The following is a 25,222-nucleotide window of genomic DNA, read 5'->3' as shown; positions in this document are numbered from 1 at the left end:
ATACAAGTACTTGGGAGTATGGCTAGACGCTACAATGTCCTTCTCTCAGCACATATCAAAGCTGCAGGCTAAGGTTAAATCTAGACTTGGTTTCCTGTATCGTAATCGATCCTCATTCACCACAGCTGCCAAACTAACCCTGATTCAGATGACCATCCGAACAATGCTAGATTAGGGAGGCGTAATTTATAGATTGGCAGGTAAGGGTGCTCTCGAGCGGCTAGATGTTCTTTACCATTTGGCCATCAGATTTGCCACCAATGCTCCTTATATGACACATCACTGCACTCTATAATTCTCTGTAAACTGGTCATCTCTGTATACCCTTTGCAAGACCCACTGGTTGATGCTTATTTATAAAACCCTCTTAGGCCTCACTCCCCCCTATCTGAGATACCTACTGCAGCCCTCATCATCCTCATCCTGCAGCCCTCATCTTTCTGCCAGTCACATTCTGTTAAAGGTCCCCAAAGCACACACATCCCTGGGTCACTCCTCTTTTCAGTTCACTGCAGCTAGAGACTGGAACGAGCTGCAAAAAACACTCAAACTGGACCGTTTTGTCTCTATCTCTACATTCAATGGCAACCTTCTTGCCCTTTGTGTTGTTAACTGTGCCCAATAATGTTTGTACCATGTTTTGTTCTGCTACCATGCTATGTTTTCGTCTTAGGTCTCTCTTTACCTAGTGTTGTGGTGTCTCTTGTCCTATATTCGTATTTTATTTTTAATCCCAGCCCCCGTTCCCGCAGGAGCTCTTTGTAAATACGAGTTTGTTCTTAACGGATTTGCCTAGTTAAATAAAAAATAATACAAAAAGACGTCATGATTTGACCTCGTATTGTTTCAGCGTTCACAGTTGTCTTGAAAGCACCATAAAGGTAGGCGCTCGCTCGCATGGTTTCAGAGTGCGTCATTTCAGACAAACCGTGAACATGGCGGGTCTAATAGCAGCAAAGAAGTGCATCACCCCTCTTGTTGTGATCAAAAGGCTTTCTTCCCCGGAATATAAAGCCCAAGCCGCCTACCACAAGAAGGTAACAAAAATAACTAGCTGTGTTTGATAGCTGATAAATTCAACCATGTTTCACTGTTGAGGTCGTAAACTCTTCCAACAACGTGAATGGCTTGGCGCAGTAACGTTAGGCAACTAACTTAGTAGGTTAACTACCTATATTAGGTAACTGAACTTGCCCAGAAGCAAAGGTAGCATTGATGAACTGTTATGTATTTATCATACAGTGACGTTTAGCTAGTTGAAATATATTCATTAAAGAAAGCGGTAGCTTAGGTAACAACATGCGTCACATGCCTTGCCTTGTATTAACTTAATACTCTAAAGGTAGCTTGTTAACTGTAATTGAACATGTTCGTTTTTTATGTTTATTTTTTTCCCTGCCAATGCAATTTTCATGTACAGCATCATGTCGAGTGAGACAAGTGCTACTTGACGGTTAATCTGTTCCGTCCTGAGCTGTTGGCTAATTCCACAGCTATTTTGGTAACAGGTACCTATAGCTAATTTATTTACGCTAGGTGACATGCAGTGAAGCGGCATCCATAGTGGTAGCCCTGGCAATACGCAGTTTCATAGATTTTGGGTTCTTTATGACAGAATCTGAAATAACATTTACACATTAACTCGGTTTCTGTTGAACCAACATGTGTGTTGGAGGATACATTATCCCTTGATCATTATTCAGTTTCATTACACAAGTTATTAGAAGAAGGCCTCTTCTGTACGGGGAGTTTTAAACGCTCGGTCTGAACATTGAAGCCAAAATTAGTGATTTATTTATTTATTTATTTTTTTACGAGCGTGTATACGCCTCAAATTAGAAAGGAAGTCTATTTTTATCGCTTCTACGCGAAAGTGAGCGGGTAAATTGCTAGAAAATAGACTGCTTGTGCATTGTTACGTCTGGAATTGTGACATAATTAAAGTGTATATGTAGCAACAAAACACGAGGGGGCAGAGGCGTGGACTCGAGTCACATGGCGTGGACTCGAGTCACATGGCGTGGACTCGAGTCACATGGCGTGGTGACTTAATACCCAATCCCCATGCCCAAATATGAAAAATTATGCTATTTAAAAAAGTGTGCAGCGCATCAACTCTTAATTTGACGGATTACGGTTTGAATCGGACAACAGCCAATCAAATTGTTCCAGCTGAAAAAAAAAGTTGAGTGACAGTGCAGAGGAAGGCCAGCAGGTGAATTCAGATGGAGCCCTTGGAAAGATGATACTTTATATCCAAAAATAATAATTTTGGGTATCAACAAAAAACTGATTGCAACTTGCAAAACATGCAGGAAGAAAATTACAGACCTGGAGGCGCAACAATTTCGTTAACCTGTTAGGGCTAGGGGGCAGTCTTGACACGGCCGGATAAAAAACGTACCCGATTTAATCTGGTTACTACTCCTGCCCAGTAACTAGAATATGCATATAATTATTGGCTTTGGATAGAAAACACCCTAAAGTTTCTAAAACTGTTTGAATGGTGTCTGAGTATAACAGAACTCATATGGCAGGCAAAAACCTGAGAAGATTCCAAACAGGAAGCGCCCTCTCTGACAAGTTGTTGTTCATCTTGGCTCTTTTTATTGAAGACTGAGGATCTTTGCCGTAACGTGACACTTCCTACGGCTCCCATAGGCTCTCAGAACCCGGGAAAAAGCTGAATGATATCGAGGCAGCCTCTGGCTGAAACACACTATCGCGTTTGGATAGTGGCTGGTCAGAGTACTCTGAGACTCACGCTCGTGCACGGGGCACGAGATGTATTTATTTTCTCTCACTTTGTATGTATACAGGCTTTCCCGGTCGGAATATTATCGCTTTTTTACGAGAAAATGGCGTAAAAATTGATTTTAAACAGCGGTTGACATGCTTCCAAGTACGGTAATGGAATATTTAGAATTTTTTTATAACGAAATGCGCCATGCTTGTCATCCTTATTTACCCTTTCGGATAGTGTATTGAACGCACGAACAAAACACCGCTGTTTGGATATAACAATGGATTATTTGGGACCAAACCAACATTTGTTATTGAAGTAGAAGTCCTGGGAGTGCATTCTGACGAAGAACAGCAAAGGTAATAACATTTTTTCTTATAGTAAATCTGACTTTGGTGAGTGCTAAACTTGCTGGGTGTCTAAATAGCTAGCCCTGTGATGCCGGGCTATCTACTGAGAATATTGCAAAATGTGCTTTCACCGAAAAGCTATTTTAAAATCGGACATATCGAGTGCATAGAGGAGTTCTGTATCTATAATTCTTAAAATAATTGTTATGCTTTTTGTGAACGTTTATCGTGAGTAATTTAGTAAATTCACCGGCAGTGTTCGGTGGGAATGCTAGTCACATGCTAGTCACATGCTAGTCACATGCTAATGTAAAAAGCTGTTTTTTTATATAAATATGAACTTCATTGAACAAAACATGCATGTATTGTATAACATAATGTCCTAGGGTTGTCATCTGATGAAGATCATCAAAGGTTAGTGCTGCATTTAGCTGTGGTTTGGGTTTATGTGACATTATATGCTAGCTTGAAAAATGGGTGTCTGATTATTTCTGGCTGGGTACTCTGCTGACATAATCTAATGTTTTGCTTTCGTTGTAAAGCCTTTTTGAAATCGGACAGTGTGGTTAGATTAACGAGAGTCTTGTCTTTAAAATGGTGTAAAATAGTCATATGTTTGAAAAATTGAAGTTTTTGCAATTTTTAGGTTTTGAATATCGCGCCACGGGATTACACTGGCAAGCGTCCCACCTAGCCCATAGAAGTTAAGTCGTGGCTAATATAGCCGACAGCTATACCGTAAATTCCGGACTATAAGCCGCAACTTCTTTCCCACGCTTTGAACTTCGCGGCTTAAACAATGACGCGGCTAATATATGGATTTTTCCCGCTTTCAAATTTGTGGGTCCTGACAGCGTGGAGCATTGTCAAAAAATCCACTATCATCAACTGGTTTCGAAAGGCTGGACTGCTGCATGTTGACGAGGGCTCAGCGGGGGATTTGCCTCCGGATGAAAGTGATGAGAGCGACAATGAAAACGATCCAATATCGGATGAAGCAATTCTGAGGCTATTCAACTCTGACACCGAAGGAGATGGTTTCAGTGCACAGGAGGAGGAAGATGGTGACCAATGACTTTCTTGGTAGGCTACTGTTCACTGCTAATGTTTTATTTTTTGTTAGAAGCCGTGTTTCGTTAAAGCCGGTGTAAAGTTAATTTGTTTCAATGTACCGGTAGGCACCTGCGGCTTATAGACGTGCAGCTTATTTATGTTCAAAATAATATATATTTTTTAAATCGGTGTGTGCGGCTTATGTTCAGGTGCGCTTAATAGTCTGGAAGTTATGGTATATTTTATTACCTTACTAGTGTATCATGTAGGCAAATGTAACGTTAACTCAATGAGCCTCCACACAGTCAGTCAGTGCGGGAACGTGATCATTGCACCCAAGATTAAGCTGCAACTGGCTAGGCAGTTGGTAGCCTAAATCGTTACTGCTGTTCCTAAGACTATTGACATGCGTTAACCTACTGTAACCACAAAGAGAGAGTGTAAGGTTGAGCGATTATGTACAAGCCTACATCGCACAATTGCGATAGTCGATCACTTTTGGGGGGGGATTTCTCATGGCTACCCATGTATTTCCATGGAAATATAACGTTTATTTGGAAAGTAATAAATGCATAGATATTTTTAAAAGCATTAATGATTTGCATAAATGGAATATACTAACTATTACTCTTGTTAAAAATATGAAATGGTATTACATTTGGTGAAGAGCACATTAGGACTTGACTCAGACATGACTTGGGACTTGAGTGCTAAGACTTGAGACTTACTTGTGACTTGTAAAACAATGACTTCATCCCACCTCTGAGGGGGTGTGGTATATGGCCAATATACCACGGCTAAGGGCTGTTCTTATGCTCGACGCATCACGGAGTGCCTGGACACAGCCCATAGCCGTGGTATATGCCACAAACCCCCGAGGTGCCTTATTGCTATTAAACTGGCTATCAACGTAACCTAACCACACAGTTTATAATAGGTATGATAAACTGGGTGGTTCCAGCCCAGAATGCTGATTAGCTGACAGCCGTGGCATATCAGATCGTATACCACTGGTATGACAAAACATTTATTTCTACTGCTCTAATTACATTGGTAACCAGTTTATAATAGCATTAAGGCACCCCGGGGGTTTGTGGTAATATGCCAATATACTCTGGGATGCGTCGTGCCTAAGAACAGCCCTTAGCTGTGGTATATTGGCCATATATACCTCCCCGTGCCTTATTGCTTAATTATAAACTGGGTGGTTCCAGCCCAGAATGCTGATTGGCTGACAGCTGTAGTATGAGGCCATATGACAAAATATTTGTTTTTACTCTAATTACTTCAGTTAGTCTCAGGCCTAACAACAGCCATGCCAATATATCCTCCAAACACTGGCTTCTTGGGCATTATCACTTAAGTTTAGCTGCCAGTGCCAATAACACATATTTGAAAACAATAACTTTATGCCTACCTTTGTTGTTTTTGAGCACAGGCATATAGCCAAGGCAGGCTACGGCTTGGAAACTCAAGGAACTCCAAGAGCGAATACTGTTATGTAGAACGAACGAGACTAGCTAAATTCTCTAAACTGCTAGGGTGTATTAGCTACAACTCTCCTCACCTTGGTGAGCCACTAGCAGGAGGCAGGTACGGTGCATCCGGTAGGACATTTTTAAGATGAGTCAAAAGGAACACCACAATAATTGACAAGGGGCTATATAGCAAATGACTGTTTACTATGGATTCTCATGACAGTTGGCATACGCTATGCAGTGTATGCGAATTGATGCTCTACTCTCGCATGCAAATTGACGCCGTTGATGGCGTCTGGTTTCGGCTTAACAGGATCACTTGCGGTACGGTTTTGGAAGCATAGAAATAATCAGTGAGGAAAAAATACAATACACACACACACACACACACACTTATAGGGTTAGTGTTCCCACACAGCCATATCTCCATGTTACACCGCGTGTTAATGGAAAACAGACGGAACAGACCTGCTCTGTAAATGGACTCCACAAACATGTTGTCACTGAAAAATACTGTTGGCTGCAACTGTTAGAACCTTAGTAAACGTAAACCCTGGACACTCAAATTAGTATATGTATGGGTACATAGTAACGCAAAGGTTGTGTGTTCGAATCTCGTCACGGACAATTTTAGCTCATTAGCAACTTTGCAACTACTTGCTACTTTGCAACTGCTTAGCATTGTTGAAAACTTGTTTGAGGAATCAGGCAGAACTCATTTATCAGCAATAAGAGGTTATACAAGCAAGGAAAGGAACTCTCACGATATACCGGAGAGGATCTCAAAGATTTTACAATCATTCTTTATTAGGGCTGACCCCAGTTAGTTGATAAGGTCTACCCAAGATTTGTTTGTTTTTTTGTTGTGCAGTGGCATACAGTACCAGTCCAAAGTTGGGATACCTACTCAGGGTTTTTCTTTATTTTTACTATTTTCTACATTGTAGAATATTGAAGACATCAAAACTAAGAAATAACACGTATGGAATCATGTAGTAACCCCAAAAAAGTATTTTAGATTCTTCAAAGTAGCCACCCATTGCCTTGACAGCTTTGTGCACTCTTGGCATTCTCTCAACCAGCATCATGAGGAATGCTTTTCCAACAGTCCTGGAGTTGCCACATATGCTGAGCTCTTCTTGCCTGCTTTTCCTTCACTCTGCGGTCCAATTCATCCCAAACCATCTCAATTGGGTTGAGGTCGGGTGATTTGTGGAGGCCAGGTCATCTGATGCAGCACTCCATCACTTTCCTTCTTGGTCAAATAGCCTGTACACAGCCTCTCGACCTTCGCCTCTCCCAAGTCCATAGGGGAGTTGCAGCAACGGGACAAGACTAACTACCAATTGGCTATCATGAAAAAGGGGTATAAGTACAAAAAATAAATATTTCATAACTGGTACGTAGATCCGTATAAATGGTACGATAACTTGCCACTCCAAATGGAAAAGGTTGCCGACCGCTGGTGTAGCCTATTACCGGCAACTTCAGGGGCATAACGGCAGAATTTAAGGCCAGCAGCGGAGGAGGATGTGGAACATTGTTTAGTTTTTTCTTCTTCAGGGTAGGCTATATTGCTCTCTTTAGTAATTAGTGTCTTAATTTTTATTCGGTGCTTAAAGCATCAGACAAGCTCAGTAGCCTACATATAGCTGAATTTATTTATTAAAACAGGGTCTATTAGAGGTCGACTTATTTTTATTTTTTTAATTAGGGCTGATTCAAGTTTTCATAACAATCGGCATTGTGCCGATTACATTGCACTCCACGGAGAGTGCGTGGCAGGCTGACTACCTGTTACGCGAGGGCAGCAAGAAGCCAAGGTAAGTTGCTAGCTAGCATTAAACTTATCTTATAAAAAACAAATCTTAACATAATCACTAGTTAACTACACATGGTTGATATTACTAGTTTATCTAGCTTGTCCTGCATTGCATATAATTGATGCGGTGCTTGTTAATTTCTCATTGAATCACAGCCTACTTCGCCAAACGGGTGATGATTTAACAAGCGCATTCGCGAAAAAAGCACTGTCATTGCACCAATGTGTACCTAACCATAAACATCAATGACTTTCTTTAAAATCAATACACAAGTATATATTTTTAAACCTGCATATTTAGTTAATTTTGCCTGCTAACATGAATTTCTTTTAACTAGGGAAATTGTCACTTATCTTGCGTTCTGTGCAAGCAGAGTCAGGGTATATGCAGCAGTTTGGGCCGCCTGGCTCGTTGCGAACTGTGTGAAGACCATTTATTCCTAACAGAGACCGTAATTCATTTGCCAGAATTTTACATAATTATGACATAACATTGAAGGTTGTGCAATGTAACAGCAATATTAACTTATAGATGCCACCCGTTCGATTTAAAATACAGAACGGTTCCGTATTTCACTGTAAGAATAAACGTTTTGTTTTTGAAATGATATTTTCTGGATTTGACCATATTAATGACATAAGACTCATATTTCTGTGTGTTAATTATATTATAATTAAGTCTATGATTTGATTGAGCGGTGGTAGGCAGCAGCAGGCTTGTAAGCATTCATTCAAACAGCGCTTTCCTGCATTTGCCAGCAGCTCTTCAATGCTTGAAGCACAGCGCTGTTTATGACTTCAAGCCTATCAACTCCTGAGATTAGGCTGGCAATACTAAAGTGCCTATAAGAACATCCAATAGTCTAAGGTATATGAAATACAAATGGTATAGAGAAATATTCCTGTAATAACTAAAACTTCTTATCTGGGAATATTGAAGACGCATGTTAAAAAGAACCACCAGCTTTCATATGATCTGAGCAAGCAACTTAAACATTAGCTTTTTTACATGGCACCTATTGCACTTTTACTTTCTTCTCCATCACTGTTTTTGCATTATTTAAACCAAATTGAACATGTTTAATTATTTGAGACTAAATAGACTTGTGTTATATTAATTTAAATAAGTGCTCATTCAGTATTTGTCATTATTATATAAAAAAACGGTAGTGTTATTTTATTTTAATCGTTATTTGCTTTTTTTGGTCCTCCAATAATCGGTATTGGCGTTAAAATCATAATCAGTCGACCTCTACTCTAGACCCAAACTGATACAGACATACATCCTGCCCTGCCTTTCTACATTCTTCGAAAGCCAAGTGAACAAACAGATCACCAACCATTTCGAATCCCACCGTACCTTCTTCGCTATGCTATCTGGTCTCGGGTGCGTCTGGTGCACCTCGGCCAGGCTCAAGGTCCTAAATGATATAACCGCCATTGATAAAAGACAGTACTGTGCAGCAGTCTTCATCGACCTGGCCGAGGCTTTCGACTCTGTCAATCACTGTATTCTTATCGGCAGACTCAACAGCCTTGGTTTCTCTGACTGCCTCGCTTGGTTCACCAACTACTTTTTAGATAGAGTTCAGTGTGTCAAATCGGATGGCCTGTTGTCCGGACCTCTGGCAGTCTCTATGGGGGTGCCACAGGGTTCAATTCTTGGGCCATCTCTTTTCTCTGTATATATCAATGATGTCACTCTTGCTGCTGGTGATTCTCTGATCCACCTCTACGCGGACGACACCATTCTGTATACTTCTGGCCCTTCTTTGGACACTGTATTAACTAACCTCCAGACGAGCTTCAATGCCGTACAGCTCCCCTTCCGTGGCCTCCAACTTCTAGTAAAACAAAATTCATGCTCTTCAACCGATCGTTTCCCGACTAGCATCACATCTCTGGACGGTTCTGACTTAGAATATGTGGACAACTACACTGCTCAAAAAAATAAAGGTAACAGTTAAACAACACAATGTAACTCCAAGTCAATCACACTTCTGTGAAATCAAACTGTCCACTTAGGAAGCAACACTGATTGACAATAAATTTCACATGCTGTTGTGCAAATGGAATAGACAACAGGTGGAAATTTATAGGCAATTAGCGAGACACCCCCAATAAAGGAGTGGTTCTGCAGGTGGGGACCACAGACCACTTCTCAGTTCATATGCTTCCTGGCTGATGTTTTGGTCACTTTTGAATGCTGGCGGTGCTTTCACTCTAGTGGTAGCATGAGACGGAGTCTACAACCCACACAAGTGGCTCAGGTAGTGCAGCTCATCCAGGATGGCACATCAATGCGAGCTGTGGCAAGAAGGTTTGCTGTGTCTGTCAGCGTAGTGTCCAGAGCATGGAGGCGCTACCAGGAGACAGGCCAGTACATCAGGAGACGTGGAGGAGGCCGTAGGAGGGCAACAACCCAGCAGCAGGACCGCTACCTCCGCCTTTGTGCAAGGAGGAGCAGGAGAAGCACTTCCAGAGCCCTGCAAAATGACCTCCAGCAGGCCACAAATGTGCATGTGTCTGTTTCTGACCGTTTGAGCAGACTCCATGAGGGTGGTATGAGGGCCCGACGTCCACAGGTGGGGGTTGTGCTTAAAGCCCAACGCTGTGCAGGACGTTTGGCATTTGCCAGAGAACACCAAGATTGGCAAATTCGCCACTGGCGCCCTGTGCTCTTCACAGATGAAAGCAGGTTCACACTAAGCACGTGACAGAGTCTGGAGACGCCGTGGAGAACGTTCTGCTGCCTGCAACATCCTCCAGCATGACCGGTTTGGCGGTGGGTCAGTCATGGTGTGGGGTGGCATTTCTTTGGGGGGCCGCACAGCCCTCCATGTGCTCGCCAGAGGTAGCCTGACTGCCATTGGGTACCGAGATGAGATCCTTAGACCCCCTGTGAGACCATACGCTGGTGCGGTTGGCCCTGGGTTCCTCTTAATGCAAGACAATGCTAGACCTCATGTGGCTGGAGTGTGTCAGCAGTTCCTGCAAGAGGAAGGCATTGATGCTATGGACTGGCCCGCCCGTTCCCCAGATCTGAATCCAATTGAGCACATCTGGGACATAATGTCTCGCTCCATCCACCAACTCCACGTTGCACCACAGACTGTCCAGGAGTTGGCGGATGCTTTAGTCCAGGTCTGGGAGGAGATCCCTCAGGAGACCGTCCGCCACCTCATCAGGAGCATGCCCAGGTGTTGTAGGGAGGTCATACAGGCACGTGGAGGCAACACACACTACTGAGCCTCATTTTGACTTGTTTTAAGGACATTACATCAAAGTTGGATCAGCCTGTAGTGTGGTTTTCCACTTTAATTTTGAGTGTGACTCCAAATCCAGACCTTCATGGGTTGATAAATTGGATTTCCATTGATTATTTTTGTGTGATTTTTGTTGTCAGCACATTCAACAATGTAAAGAAAAAAGTATTTAAGATTATTTATTTCATACAGATCTAGGATGTGTTGTTTAAGTGTTCCCTTTATTTTTTTGAGCTGTATATAAATACCAAGGTTCCTGGCTAGACTAAACTCTCCTTCCAGACTCACATTAAGCGTCTCCAATCCAAAGTAAAATCTAGAATGTTTTCTATTTCGCAAACAAAGCCTTCACTCATGCTGCCAAACATACCCTCGTAAAACTGACTATCCTTCGGCGACGTCATTTACAAAATAGTCTCCAACACTCAGACTGCATCCAATTTGCTATCCCAGTGCCATCCATTTTTGTCAACAAAGCCCCATATACTACCACCACTGTGACCTGTATGCTCTCGTTGGCTGGTCCTCGCTACATATTCGTCGCCAAACCCTCTGGCTCCAGGTCATCTATAAGTCTTTGCTAGCTATAGCTCCGCCATATCTCAGCTCACTGGTCACCATAGCAACACCCACCCATAGCACGCGCTCCAGCAGGTATATTTCACTGGTCATCCCCAAAGCCAACACCTCCGTTGGCCGCCTTTCCTTCCAGTTCTCTGCTGCCAATGACTGGAACGAATTGCAAAAATCACTGAAGTTGGAGAGTTATATCTCCCAAACTAACTTTAAGCGTCAGCTGTCAGAGCAGCTTACCAATCGCTGCAGATGTACTCAGCCCATCTGTAAATATCCCATCCAACCAACTACTTACCTCATTCCCATATTTGTTTTTGCTCTTTTGCCAGTATTTCTACTTGCACATATCACTCCAGTGTATTTTGCTAAATTATAATTACTTTGCCACTATTGGCCTATTTATTGTCTTCCCTCCTTACTTCATTTGCACACACTGTATACAGATTTTTCTGTGTTATTGACTATGTTTGTTTACCCGGTGTTGTTGTTTTTGTCGCACTGCTTTGCTTGATCTTGGCCAGGTCGCAGTTGTACTGGCCTATCTGGTAAAATAAAAAGGCACCCAAGCTAATGTTGGCTAGCTTCCTAGCTATTTCCAGACACACATGAGACCACCTGACCATTTTACTCGGTCTAGCAGGGCTAGTTAGGCAGTTCATGTTATCCAGAGCGTTGGTAACTGTGCTGCTGGCAACAATTTAATTATGGCCCCCCGGCCGTATTCAACGGGTGTTATTCTGCGCTCTGGTACACTCAGGCGAGTGCTCTGAAATCGGAGTACATAGCCAGAGCAAATTTATGAAAGCACCCGACTGTCCATTGAGAACGCACAACGACTATACCATTTTAACTAAGAATTACGGGAATAATCAACTCAAATGTTTGGTAGTTAGCCTATAGTTAATATACTGGCAAGTTTGATGTATAAGTAGCTAGCTAACATACAGGTACATACTGCTGTAATGATATGCTATGTGATTCGTGAGGACAGCGTAGCTAACATTATCAGCCAACATAACGTGTAAGGTAACTTATTTGAAAAGTAATTACTTTATTACATTGCTCAACATCTTAATATTTGTCATAATTAGTTAAAGCAATGAATTTGTATCTGCTCTCGTTGTACTTCTGCTGCACATTTTCTGCCAATTTTCTTTAAATCTGAAAACACTGAAGCCACGCCCATTTCCTGAAGAATTGCTTTTTAGGCCCTCAAGTACGGAAATAATGTCCCCTACGTGTGTACTTCATATTTTTGGTGAATTTGGTATGACATCTGGGAACTTTTGGCATACTATGACCAAATAAGCATACTATATACTCAATTCATGTCACAAATAGTACTGTTAGTATGAGTATTCAAACACGGCTCAGGTTGGGGAAAACAGTGTATCGTAACTATTTTGCATTTGTGAAATGAAAGTAGAGGGCTTTGTTTTTAGAACCGATACTGCAGTAGACAATTTATTCATGTTTTAGATGGTGGTTTTGAGCCAACTCACTTTTTTAAACAGAACATATAAGGAGTAACGTTAGGCTCCTTTAGTCCAATATTGGGCTAACAATATCCATGTAGCTACTACACTGAAGAGTGCATAATCCATGAGAATAAAATCAATTTTGTGGAATTGTCTTTTTTTTTTAGGCTAGCATTTCATCACTCATTCTGAACATACTGTATGAATAGCTTATAGACAGTGTATTGGAATGTTTACAACTCCTGTTTTGGCCAAAAGGAACATAAGCTCAGTCATTTCTGGCTGCTCCCACATATGTGATGAGATTTGGGCTAGGCCTAATCAAAACCCCTATACATATCTACCTCTCATTCCAGTATCTCTACATTGTAAATATGGTACTGGAACTGACTGACCCTGTATATAGTATGCTTGCTTACTGTCTCATGTTCTACCTGATGATGTTTTTAGTAGAGGTCGACCGATTTGTAATTAGGGCCTATTTATTTTATTTTTTGTTATTTTTCTATTTATTTTTTGTATTTAAAAAAAAAATTAGGGCCGTTTTCATAACAATCGGTATTTTTTTTGTAATTTTTTTTTTTACACCTTTTATTTAACTAGGCAAGTCAGATTAAGAACACATTCTTATTTTCAATGACGGACTAGGAACGGGGGTTAACTGCCTTGTTCAGGGGGGATTCGTTTTTGCAACCTTCCGGTTACTAATCCAATACATGAGGAGCCTGCATGGCAGCTGCCTACCTCTTACGCGAGGGCAGCAAGAAGCCAAGGTAAGTTGCTAGCTAGCATTAAATTTATCTTATCTAAAAAAAACTATCAATCTTAACATAATCACTAGTTAACTACACATGGTTGACGATATTACTAGTTTATCTAACGTGTCCTGCGTTGCATATAATCGATGCGGTGCCTGTTAATTTATCATTGAATCATAGCCTATTTCGCCAAACGGGTGTTGATTTAACAAGCGCATTTGCAAAAAAAGCACTGTTGCACCAATGTACCTAACCATAAACATCAATGCCTTTCTTTAAAATCAATAAACAAGTATATATTTTTAAACCTGCATATTTAGTTAATATTGCCAGCTAACATGAAATTGTGTCACATCTCTAGCGTTCATTGCACGCAGAGTCAGGGTATATGTAACAGTTTGGGCCGCCTGGCTCGTTGCGAACTAATTTGCCAGAATTTTACGTAATTATGACGTAACATTGACATAACTCGTAAACATTTGATTCAGACGGCACTTTTGTGGATTTTGCCAGCAGCTCTTCGCTGTGGTTCAAGCTGTTTATGACTTCAAACCGGGTGAGTATAATTTGTGGAACGTTTCAACAGGAATCTATTCCAAAAACTTCGTAAATAACAAGGTTGCCAAAAAACAACGCATACAAAGTTGTAAAGCGGCAGAATAAGATACCGGGTAGTGAGTGGTCTATTTCATTGTGTTTTTCACTCATCACGTTTATTCCAAAAAATGTCTGTCCTCACTCTGGTTGCCTATAGACAAACATTAAGAATAAGCTACGTGGTGAGTTGATGCCTATTCAGCAGCGAGTTAGCTAGGTTTGTATGCGTTGTTGGTTGGCAACCTTTTACTTTACGTTTTTTGGAACAGATTCCTGTTGGAACGTTCCACAAATTATACCCACCCCTTCAAGCCTATCAACTCCCGAGATTAGGCTGGTGTAACCGATGTGAAATGGCTAGCTAGTTAGCGGGTGTGCGCTAATAGCGTTTCAAACGTCACTCACTCTGAGACTTGGAGTAGTTGTTTCCCTTCCTCTGCATGGGTAACGCTGCTTCGAGGGTGGCTGTTGTTGTGTTCCTGGTTCAAGCCCAGGTAGGAGCGAGGAGAGGGACGGAAGCTATACTGTTACACTGGCAATACTAAAGTGCCTATAAGAACATCCAATAGTCAAAGGTATATGAAATACAAATCGTATAGAGAAATAGTCCTATAATAACTACAACCTAAAACTTACCTGGGAATATTGAAGACTCATGTTAAAAGGAACCACCAGCTTTCATATGTTCCCATGTTCTGAGCAAGGAACTTAAATGTTAGCTTTTTACATGGCACATATTGCACTTTTACTTTCTTCTCCAACACTTTGTTTTGCATTATTTTTGAGGCTAAATTGATTTTATTGATGTATTATATTAAGTTAAAATAAGTGTTCATTCAGTATTGTTGTAATTATTATAAATAAACCCCCAAAACCTGCCGATTAATCGGTATCGGCTTTTTTTTTGGGGTCCTCCAATAATCGGTATCGGCGTTAAAATCAAACGGTCGACCTCTAGTTTTTAGTATTACACTTACTGATTACTGCATTGTTGGGTTTAGAGTTTGCAAGAAAGGCATGTCACTGTACTTGTGCACGTGACATTTAACTTAACAGTTGAATAATTAAACTCATCAGTACCAACTGGCCCCTAACAAACTCACCAGGGCCTCATTTACCCAGTTGCGTTGTAACTTAAGCATTACGATGATCATACCAGATAATCATGCATCGTTATTTACCAGCCAACTAAGTGTTTCCCAAACAAGAAAGTAGTGAGAACGTTCGCTAATTGCGTTTAGACCATGCGTCGATACTGATGGGCTCAAAAGAAAAGGAGTGCTGCTCTCTGATCAGCTTTCTTCATTCAATTCTTACCAGTCATTCCACAATACTGACGACAGACTCCTAGAGAGAAACTCAGCAAAAAAAGAAATGTCCTCTCGCTGTCAACTGCATTTATTTTCAGCATGACAAGATTCAACAACTGAGACTTAAACTGAACAAGTTCCACAGACATGTGACTAACATAAATGGAATAATGTGTCCCTGAACATAGGGGGGGGTCAAAATCAAAAGTAACAATCAGTATCTGGTGTGGCCACCAGCTGCATTAAGTACTGCAGTGCGTCTCCTCCTCGTGGACTGCACCAGATTTGCCAGTTCTTGCTGTGAGATGTAACCCCACTCTTCCACCAAGGCACCTGCAAGTTCCCGGAAATATCTGGGAGGAATGGCCCTAGCCCTCACCCTCCGATCCAACAGGTCTCAGACATGCTCAATGGGACTGAGATCCGGGCTCTTCACTGGCCATGGCAGAACACTGAAATCACACACAGAACAAGCAGTATGGCTGGTGGCATTGTCATGTCAGGATGAGCCTGCAGGAAGGGTATCACATGAGGGAGGAGGATGTCTTCCCTGTAACGCACAGCGTTGATTGCCTGCAATGACAACAAGCTCAGTCTGACGCTGCTGTGACACACCGCCCTAGACCATGACGGACCCTCCACCTCCAAATCGATCCCGCTCCAGAGTACAGTCCTCGGTGTAACGCTCATTCCTTCGATGATAAACGCAAATCTGACCATCACCCCCGGTGAGACAAAACCGCAACTTGTCAGTGAAGAGCACTTTTTGCCAGTCCTTTTTTTTTTGTCCAGTGATGGTGGTTTTGTGCCCATAGGCGACGTTGTTGCCGGTGATGTTTGGTGAGGACCTGCCTTACAGCAGGCCTACAAGCCCTCAGTCCAGCCTCTCTAAGCCTATTGTGGACAGTCTGAGCACTGATGGAGGGATTATGCGTTCCTGGTGTAACTCGGGCAGTTGTTGTTGCCATCCTGTACCTGTCCCGCAGGTGTGATGTACCAATCCTATGCAGGCATTGTTACACGTGGTCTGCCACTGCGAGGATGATCAGCTGTCCTTCCTGTAGCGCTGTCTTAGGTGTCTCACAGTACGGACATTGCAATTTATTGCCCTGGCTACATCTGCAGTCCTCATGCCTCCTTGCAGCGTGCCTAAGGCACGTTCAAGCAGATGAGCAGGGACACTGGGCATCTTTCTTTTGGTGTTTTCCAGAGTCAGTGGAAAGGCCTCTTTAGTGTCCTAAGTTCTCATAACTGTGACCTTAATTGCCTGCCGTCTGTAAGCTGTTAGTGTCTTAACGACCGTTCCACAGGTGCATGTTCATTAATTGTTTATGGGTCATTGAACAAGTGTAACCGATGTGAAATGGCTGGTTAGTTAGCGGTGGTGCGTGCTAATAGCGTTTCAATCAGTGACGTCACTCGCTCTGAGACTTGAAGTAGGGTTTCCCCTTGCGTTGCAAGGGCCGCGGCTTTTGTGGCGCGATGGGTAACGATGCTTCGTGGGGTGTCAGTTGTTGTGTGCAAGGGTCCCTGGTTGGGGCGAAGAGAGGGACGGAACCTACACTGTTACACAAGCATGGGAAACGGTGTTTAAACCCTTTACAATGAAGATCTGTGAAGAGTTAGTTATTTGGATTTTTACGAATTGTCTTTGAAAGACAGGGTCTTGAAAAAGGGACGTTTCTTTTTGAGTTTATTACCACCTATGACTCCAAATTGAGGTTGCTCATTCTAAACGCTTACCCTATAATGATCAAAATCAAAGTTTGCGCACATGTTGCACATTAAATAAATTGAAGCAAAATTTGACAGCCTAGAATTAGAAAACAGATAAATAAATTGAATGAACATAGGCCTGTAATTTTCAAATAAATGTTATGTTTTCTTTCGCCATGGTTTTCATTTGAAGCATCGTCTTATTCTTCGCATATTTGTTACAATTGCAAAGACATTGGCAACTTTATTTGTAGTCAACTTCATTCTGAAGTTATCGGCAGTTCCAGAGTCTTGAGTCTTTGTTTAGCGGAGCTATTCTGTGTATAAAGTGACGGCATGGCAAAAACAAGCATCTAACGACGCACTTAGCTATTCTGAGTGGTCTGAGGTAAATGCGTGTTTTCAAGTGCAACTTTAACTATGGTTTTGAGAAACCGCTCGGTTTCTAAAGATGCATCAGAACCATCTTAACAATGATCTTAATGCTACTCAGGCTCTGGGAAACGAGGCCCTGACATTTTAGGATATTCAGACAATCGTCAAAAGCTTTGTTCCCAGCATTGTTTAATAGTGTAGAGAATGACTCCACATCATGGCTATTACATCTGGGGGGAGGGAGGTTGCAACAGGAATTACTGTTGTGAGCAGTGGAGCCCTGTCCTAATCTGTTTATTTTAATATGCCTTACGTAACGTCAACTTGTTACATAACGGCAATGCAAGAGGCCTCTCAGCCTTGAGCCTGCTTTTTTGGGAGAGAGTTGGAATGTGATTACGGATGCTGTTATGTGAATGTTTTTAACTGCAGCAGGGCATGTAATCATAATCGTGAATTAAGTGGAATCAACAATATGTTGACTAACCAGGACATTTCCTTTTTTCCCCCCCCCAATTTTTAGGTAGTGGACCACTATGAGAACCCAAGGAACGTTGGCTCCCTGGACAAGACCTCCAAGAATGTGGGTACAGGCTTGGTGGGTGCCCCAGCTTGTGGCGATGTGATGAAACTGCAGGTACGTTGGTCTCCTGTCCTGATTTGTGTTTTATCAAGTCCACTTCACAGGAACCTCCGATGGCCTGGGGTTTTGAATGAAGTTGCCATTTACTGTATTCCAAAGAAGTGTCAACACAGGATTTACGGAGAAGCGCCATGCTCTATTTAGTTACCAAGCATATGTGTTTACTAACGTGACTACATTGTTTATGAATTCATTTGTGAACAAAAGTCACCATTGCATAAAGTGACTCTCCTTTCTGCAGATTGAGGTAGACGATCATGGGAAGATTGTGGACGCCAGGTTCAAGACGTTTGGCTGCGGCTCAGCCATCGCCTCCAGCTCCCTGGTAACAGAGTGGGTGAAGGGCAAATCTGTAAGTGAACATTCTGCACCCATGACACTTCCTCTGTTTCCTGTTTCACTGTTCTGTCTGAATGTTGCATTTCTCAATTCAAGTCTTTTCCGCCCACGCTGCTTGTTTGTTCCTTTTGTTACATATCATGGTTGGATGGAGTTTTTCTTGGTTGATGGAATGTTGCTCTCTTGGCTTTCAGATTGATGAAGCACTGACCATACAGAACACGGATATTGCCAAAGAGCTCTGTCTTCCACCGGTCAAACTTCACTGCTCTAGTAAGCTCTTATTTCAGTCTAATATCGAAGACTGTTCTTTCCCAACTGTCTAACAAGTTGGGAAATTCTAAACCATCTTTTTTTTAACCTAATTTTCAAACCATTTGAAATTCCTGACTGTGCCCTTTTCTCCAGTGCTGGCTGAGGATGCCATCAAAGCTGCCCTCCATGACTACCGTCTCAAACAGGATGGCAAGATTGAGGCGGTCAAAGCCAGCAACTGAGGGGTTGCCAATGTTATCCTGAACACCAGTGTCCTGCACCCTACTACCAAGGGGACACTCAAAGTATAGTCCTGGATCCCCACTCCACCATCCTTCTATATATGGGGCACCTTAAATTAGTTCATGTTATGTCCACCCATACAACGTACATGGATGGCACAGTGTAAACACCAAGCCCCTGTGGCATTATGTTTTTCTGATCTTTACTCCAGCCTGTCACGTTAACGCACATTTTAAGGGCACTGATCGGGGGATTGTTACAAAGTAAACCTTATTTTCAGGAGTGAAAAATGTGAAGTGTGTTGGGAGTTTGCTTGGTTTTTTTGTGCTTGAGTATTGTCATGGAATGGGTGTGTTCCATTGGGAACTGATTCTGGATGCAGTGGTGGAAGTATTGAATAAAACCTTTAAGGCTGTCTTAGTATTCCATCAACACTCCTGTGCTTTGAAGGCAATGATGAAGTGCAATGCAGAAGATGTAAAATGGTAGCAAACTATCAAGGTATCTATTTTGATTGTTTAGAGTGACATTTCAGACACAGTTCCTGGTTTTAATGGAAAGTAATAAAGTAATGCGTAAGTAGTATGGCATGTCTGTCTTTGTTTTAGTCATTTAAAGTCTAACCAGCTTTTCAGTACTACCTGGTATTTGTCAGATGGTGTGTATACTACCAGATAAATTGAAGTGCTGAATTTCTCCACTAGATGGCAGCACTGGCATACATTATCCAGAGCCATGTTAAATATGTTTGACTTCATACATTCAGATAAATGGTTCTGCTTTTATCGTTACCTACCCAAATACTCAACACATTTTAGAATGCTGCTGTTTCTTACTGTCTTCATAAAATCTACTTTATTCAACCAAAGTACAATATGGAAATTAAGAAAGAAAGCTGCACACTATTTTTATACAGTTTACTGTCCATTAGTCGGCACCTCTACAAACATTTTGGAGTGTGCATGTTTTCAACCACACTGGAATAACCAGCCTGTATTCTAACAGTACAAGTAGAACAGACATTTGTGTTGGGTGCTTTCCCAAGTTTTGACCCAGGACCTGGGTCTGCAGCTGAGCAACTGGCCCTTTAAGGGCTTCATATTTTTTGGACTGGTAAAATACTTATGTAGGCATTGATTCTTGAAGAATGTAACTTAAATGCTTCATAAGTTTAGTTAATCTGTCGTACCTCCATCAGAACCCCAACTATAAGTTTGTTGTACTTCAATGTTTGTAAACAAAGTTGGTGTAAACAAACACTATAGCTTCAAAACATGGTTCACTATCAGTTTGATCTCATGGATGCTCAGTCCTTGCATCCATAGCTCTATGAATTTGAGTCGTTATATTAAGCCCCATCCCTCAGCTGTTTACCGAAACAAGTGGCTGGGTGCCTGCTTTGTTATTGTTGGGACTCCGGATTGACCCTTTAATGGAAATGTTTAAAGCGACGGGATAAACATTTGACGAACCAAACAATAAACAGAGGTTTTATAACGCAAAAATACCTCCCTTTAATGTAGGAAACATACTAAGTTCAAGTTGTTGCAGATGCTGCACCATGATGTGCTCATGGTGAACTTACCTTCTACTTATCCATATTTGTTCTTCAAGGGGCAACAGGTAGCCTAGTGGTTAGAGCGTTGGGCCAGTAACTGAAAGGTTGGTAGGACGAATCCCCGAGTTAAGGTAGAAATCTGTTCTCCCCCTGAACAAGGCAGTTAACCCACTGTTCCTAGGCCGTCATTGTAAATAAGAATTTGTTCTTAACTGACTTGCCTAGTTAAATAAAAAGGGAAAGCAATCTCATGTTGCCCTAAAAAAGGATCTCTACCAATGAATGGAAGAGGGAAACAAAAGGCAGTACCATTACTTTGGCCATTGTACTAATACATATAAAAACACTAAGACTACAGCATCCACCTGGGTGTATGCTCAGGTTACATAATATACCCTTTAGGGAGCGACATGGAAAGATGGCTACTGGGAAACAAAAGTGTATATGATTACATACAACTGAATAGACATCATTTGGTAAATCCAAAGAGTGGTATATAAAGCTGACCGCTTTGCTTAAAGATGTCACTCATGCAAAAGCGTCCAAACCATTGAGCTCAAACGTATTGTCCAATGCAGTGGAGGCTGGTGGGAGGAGCTATAGGAGGACAGGCTCATTGTAACGGCTGGAATGGAATAAATGGAACGAGATCAAACATATGGAAACCACATATTTGACTCTGTTCCATTGATTCCATTCCAGCCATAACAATGAGCCTGTCCTGCTATATCTTCTCCTTCCACTAGCCTCCACTGGTCCACTGTCCAACAAAGTTAAAATGCTGTTTTCTCCCCAGTGATCAACGGAATAGACTGCGTGACAGTGGAGTTCTCCTGCCTATCCCCTTCCTGCTTGGCCTGTGAGTGCCCTGGGCCAGATGGAAGCTCAGCTCTTGTGAGTGACTCATCCTCCTCTGTTAGGCCTATCTGTCCTGGAAGGATCTCTGGCTGCTTGGGGCAGCTGTGGTGTTGGGCCTCACTGTCTGAGAGCTGGCATACTTCCTCCTCGCTCTGCTCAGCTGGATTTGATGGCTCGTTGTCTTTCTCTATGATTTCTCCCTCAGCCTGAACATTCACATCAGGACTATTCTCTGCAGCTGCTGCTATCTGTGTGGGGTTGTTTCCCTCTCGCTCGCCCAGGGGAGGTTTGGAGGGAGTGCGGAGGTTCTTGGCTGCCCTCATGATGTCTTGCTGGAGCTGCTTGCTGGAGTCAACTGGTTCAGCCTGCTGCCCGTTGGAGGGTTTCTCTGGCACCTCGTTGAAGAGCTTGGTACATCCGGTCTTGTCCCTCTGGTCCACGTACATCTTAGAGGGGAAGGACGATGGGTAGTAGGCATTGACCTTCCGCTTGCGGCTCATGATGCAAGCACAGCAGAGGATGAGGAAGATGGTGATGAAGAGGATGGAGGCAACAAGGATGAGGAGCATGTTCTCCTGTAGGAAGTGAACCATCTGGCTGAGCAGGAAGTGCTCTATGTGAGTGGAGCCATCTGAGGTGGTTGGGGACTCTGAGGCGGGGTCACTGGTGGTAGGTGAGGAAGGGGTGGGGATGAGGCTGCCCAGCTCCTCCTCCTCTGCACTGCCCTCCAAGGAAATGTTGAAAGGGTGGGGTGTGGCCAGACTGGGACTGCTGGACCACAGCATCACAGAAAGACTAATCAGATGAAGTGCCATGAGGAACGTCATCTCCTGTAGGACCTGCACAAAACAACAAGAACAGTGTCAGTGCTGCAGTAACTGTTGTCACTTTGCATTTCCACTTATTGAATTGCACAGATTTTGATCAACAGATGTGTTTGCAATTAATGTAGCTGTTCTTGCGTCTAACAGTGACAGCTAACATCTACTGCTTTGTGTGTGTTTCACAAAACATTGTAAAGGCCTCACCCATCTACAATGAATGAAAAATATCTTCTGAGTAATTTCTATTCTTGATAGAATGTCTATAGCTGTAGAGCCCTAAATGTAATTTTAAGACCAAGACAGCAGCTGAGAACTGATGAGAGGCAGGCAGGATTTAAAGCCTGGATTCAAATCATAGCATGTCACATGCAGACACACACACAATGACAACGCACACAGACAGATACAGTAGATGCACACACATGCCTAGATTCAATCAGATTGGCCTTAACCCACACTAACTGAAAACTGCACAGCAGATCATTGTTAAGTCGATGTCGGAGGTGTAAGTTAACTGAGCTGGAGCTGTCAAATTGGTGAACGGCTGCTCTTGTGGTCATTGTCACGAAGCCACACACGTCCGACCCGCATTCGAAGTTCAGAATGAAAAAGTGTAGAAATAATGACACATCATTAGACTGAATAATCCAAATTCATATTAGCCTAATCGAGTTGTAGATTACAACACACATTCCAATGTTTAAACTTGTAACAAGGCTGCATGGGATTTCTACTAATGAGACTTGGAAATGTCTGCGACGGGTATAACGCCGGGAGTCGCTTGCTGATATGACAGCTCCAATGCAGTTACACCTCCGTGGGTTAAAGTGGAACTGATTGAATCTAGGCCAAACTCCTGACCAGTCACTGATATTTGGTTACATGACTAAAACGTTAATCCCATTTTGTCAATCTGCTTTTGGTCAATGTGAGAGTCACATCTGATGTTAATGTCATTGCTTCCTGTCCCGATCTTTTAATAACTATTTTGGATATTTATTTAAACAACAGCTCCTTTTCATGCTGCTTCACAGAAATAAATCATGAACCTCTCATTTCCCTGAAATTGAATTTGGCTTAAAAAAAAATCTACAGTAACGTGGGGTAACTAGCTCCCTCGGGTAATTCTCACATAAACCACTGTCACCTATTTGCCCTGGCTGCCGCTAAAAATGTTACCCCGGTATTTGGGAAAAATGCCCCTTTACAACAAAAATTATTAAATAACTAAAAAAGTGTAAACTGTAGCCACTTATTTCCCTTCATAGTTTGTTTGCCTAGCATGACCATCATCCACATACCACATTTTTACCAAACTTTACATTTTTGTGTCAGCAGTTGGACATTGTTCTTAGAGGGGAGGGGGCTGGTTACCCCACGTTACCCTAGCAATAACAAGAACTAACTCTTACTTTCACAATGACTGAGAAAAAAACAACTGATCATTGCCGATAGAAATGTAATGAATAGAGTTGTCATGAGTCCTTACTCAACATGTCAGAGGCATGTATTTTCTACAAAATATATTTCTATCTGAATGTTCCAAAGTTGTGCTCTGCTGAATGTAGCCCTGGACTAGAATGCTGGCCTGGTCCATATAAACCAACCAACCCCCTCCTTCACCCCCTTTTCCCACTCCATCTGTGTGCAAGCTGGGCCACATGAGGCATTGCACTTATCAGGGAAGGGGGGATGGGAGTGCATCTACAACTTATCGCCCATTCCCCCTCAATGTATACTTTCACACACCTACACATAAAGGACACAGATGTATTAGTCTCTATTGAAGTGTTCAAGATACCATTAGATGGAGATGATCAGACATTTTTCAACAGTCATACATTTAGCACTGCCTTTGTGTGGGAAATAATGACATACGAACATTTTAATACGGTTGAATAATTCAAAAAAAATAAAAGCTCTATTCACCGCACATTTATCTGCACAATATCTCATTCAAATATGGGAAACCCATTGGTCTCAGAGAACATCCTGTTGGGGAACGCTATTGAACTAGCCTGATTCCCTACTGGCGGGCTGCTTACCTGGAGACATGTCATGATGCTGTCACTGTAGCTGAACTGCAATGGTCATGTGAGGTCATACCTGTCCACTAAAGTTAACTCATATTTGATAATGTTATCAGCTAGTATTTCATCTGTTTCCCTATGTGGTAAAATGTACAGTAAAAGTAAATGAATAGAAGAGGCTCTACTCACCTCCTACAGAAGTGGTCACACAGAAAAGGCTCCTCTGGAACGGTGGATGCTTGAGAGAGGAAAATGGACTGAGAGAACAAGAGGGAAAACGTGCCTGCCTCACCTCCTCCAGTAACTTCTACAGTTTCTCTGACCGGCACAGAAGGGGAAAAAAAGTTTTTTGCCATTAGGACACATCCCTCCTTCCCCCTTTCTTCTCCTTTCCTCCCCTCCTCCCTCTCTTCTCCTTTCCTCCCCTCCTCCCTCTCTTCTCCTTCCCTCCCCTCCTCCCTCTCTGGCTGCCTTGCTTCCCAGAAAATGACTGGGCTCTACACAGATTGTTCTTGTTAGGCAGTAGTCTAATGTGATGTGGGGGCAGGGGGCTTGGCTCTCCTGTCCCAGATCTAGATGCTCAAGGCCAGAGTCAACAACACTGCAGCAAACTGGCTGGAGCTCAGAGTGAGTGGGGAAAAAAAAAAGCGTTCAGGGTTTTAACTGGGGAATAGACAGAGACTCAACTAACTGCAGACATTTTATTGGATGAATTGTTTGTCCCTTGGCTTACTCCCTCTGTCTTCTTACATGCACTTAGCAATCTTAAAACATTTTGGGCCTCCTAAACAACAACTATCAAGGCCTTTTGGATTGCTGAATTCCCTTGCACTTACCCTCTCACTTACTTTCCTCACTCTGCCAGATACACACATCTCCCACACTAGCTAGAGTGAAAATCTCAAGAGGTTATAGTTAGGGCTAAAGGGTTTTTTGGCCCCACACTGTCC

The 25,222-nt window shown here is 42.4% G+C and overlaps 2 protein-coding genes across 2 annotated transcripts; one reads left to right on the top strand and one right to left on the bottom strand.

Annotated features, from left to right (window-relative positions):
• Positions 1-744: 744 nt before the first annotated feature.
• Positions 745-19,592, top strand: LOC106564518 (iron-sulfur cluster assembly scaffold protein IscU). The gene is made up of 5 exons (XM_014130644.2): positions 745-1,037; positions 18,046-18,159; positions 18,407-18,517; positions 18,699-18,777; positions 18,913-19,592. Exons 1-5 carry the CDS (start codon positions 936-938, stop codon positions 18,999-19,001), a joined length of 495 nt encoding a protein of 164 aa, XP_013986119.1. The 5' UTR covers positions 745-935; the 3' UTR covers positions 19,002-19,592.
• A 313-nt stretch (positions 19,593-19,905) lies between these two features.
• LOC106564485 (transmembrane protein 119) lies at positions 19,906-24,867 on the bottom strand. Its single transcript, XM_014130605.2, has 2 exons — positions 24,462-24,867; positions 19,906-22,257 (listed from the first exon to the last, which is right to left on the bottom strand). Exon 2 carries the CDS (start codon positions 22,243-22,245, stop codon positions 21,334-21,336), a length of 912 nt encoding a protein of 303 aa, XP_013986080.2. The 5' UTR covers positions 22,246-22,257; positions 24,462-24,867; the 3' UTR covers positions 19,906-21,333.
• Positions 24,868-25,222: the final 355 nt, after the last annotated feature.

The sequence above is a fragment of the Salmo salar genome, chromosome ssa01 (genome assembly GCF_905237065.1).
Source record: "Salmo salar chromosome ssa01, Ssal_v3.1, whole genome shotgun sequence".
NCBI lineage: Eukaryota > Metazoa > Chordata > Actinopteri > Salmoniformes > Salmonidae > Salmo > Salmo salar.
This window is presented reverse-complemented; position numbering and strand designations above follow the sequence as displayed.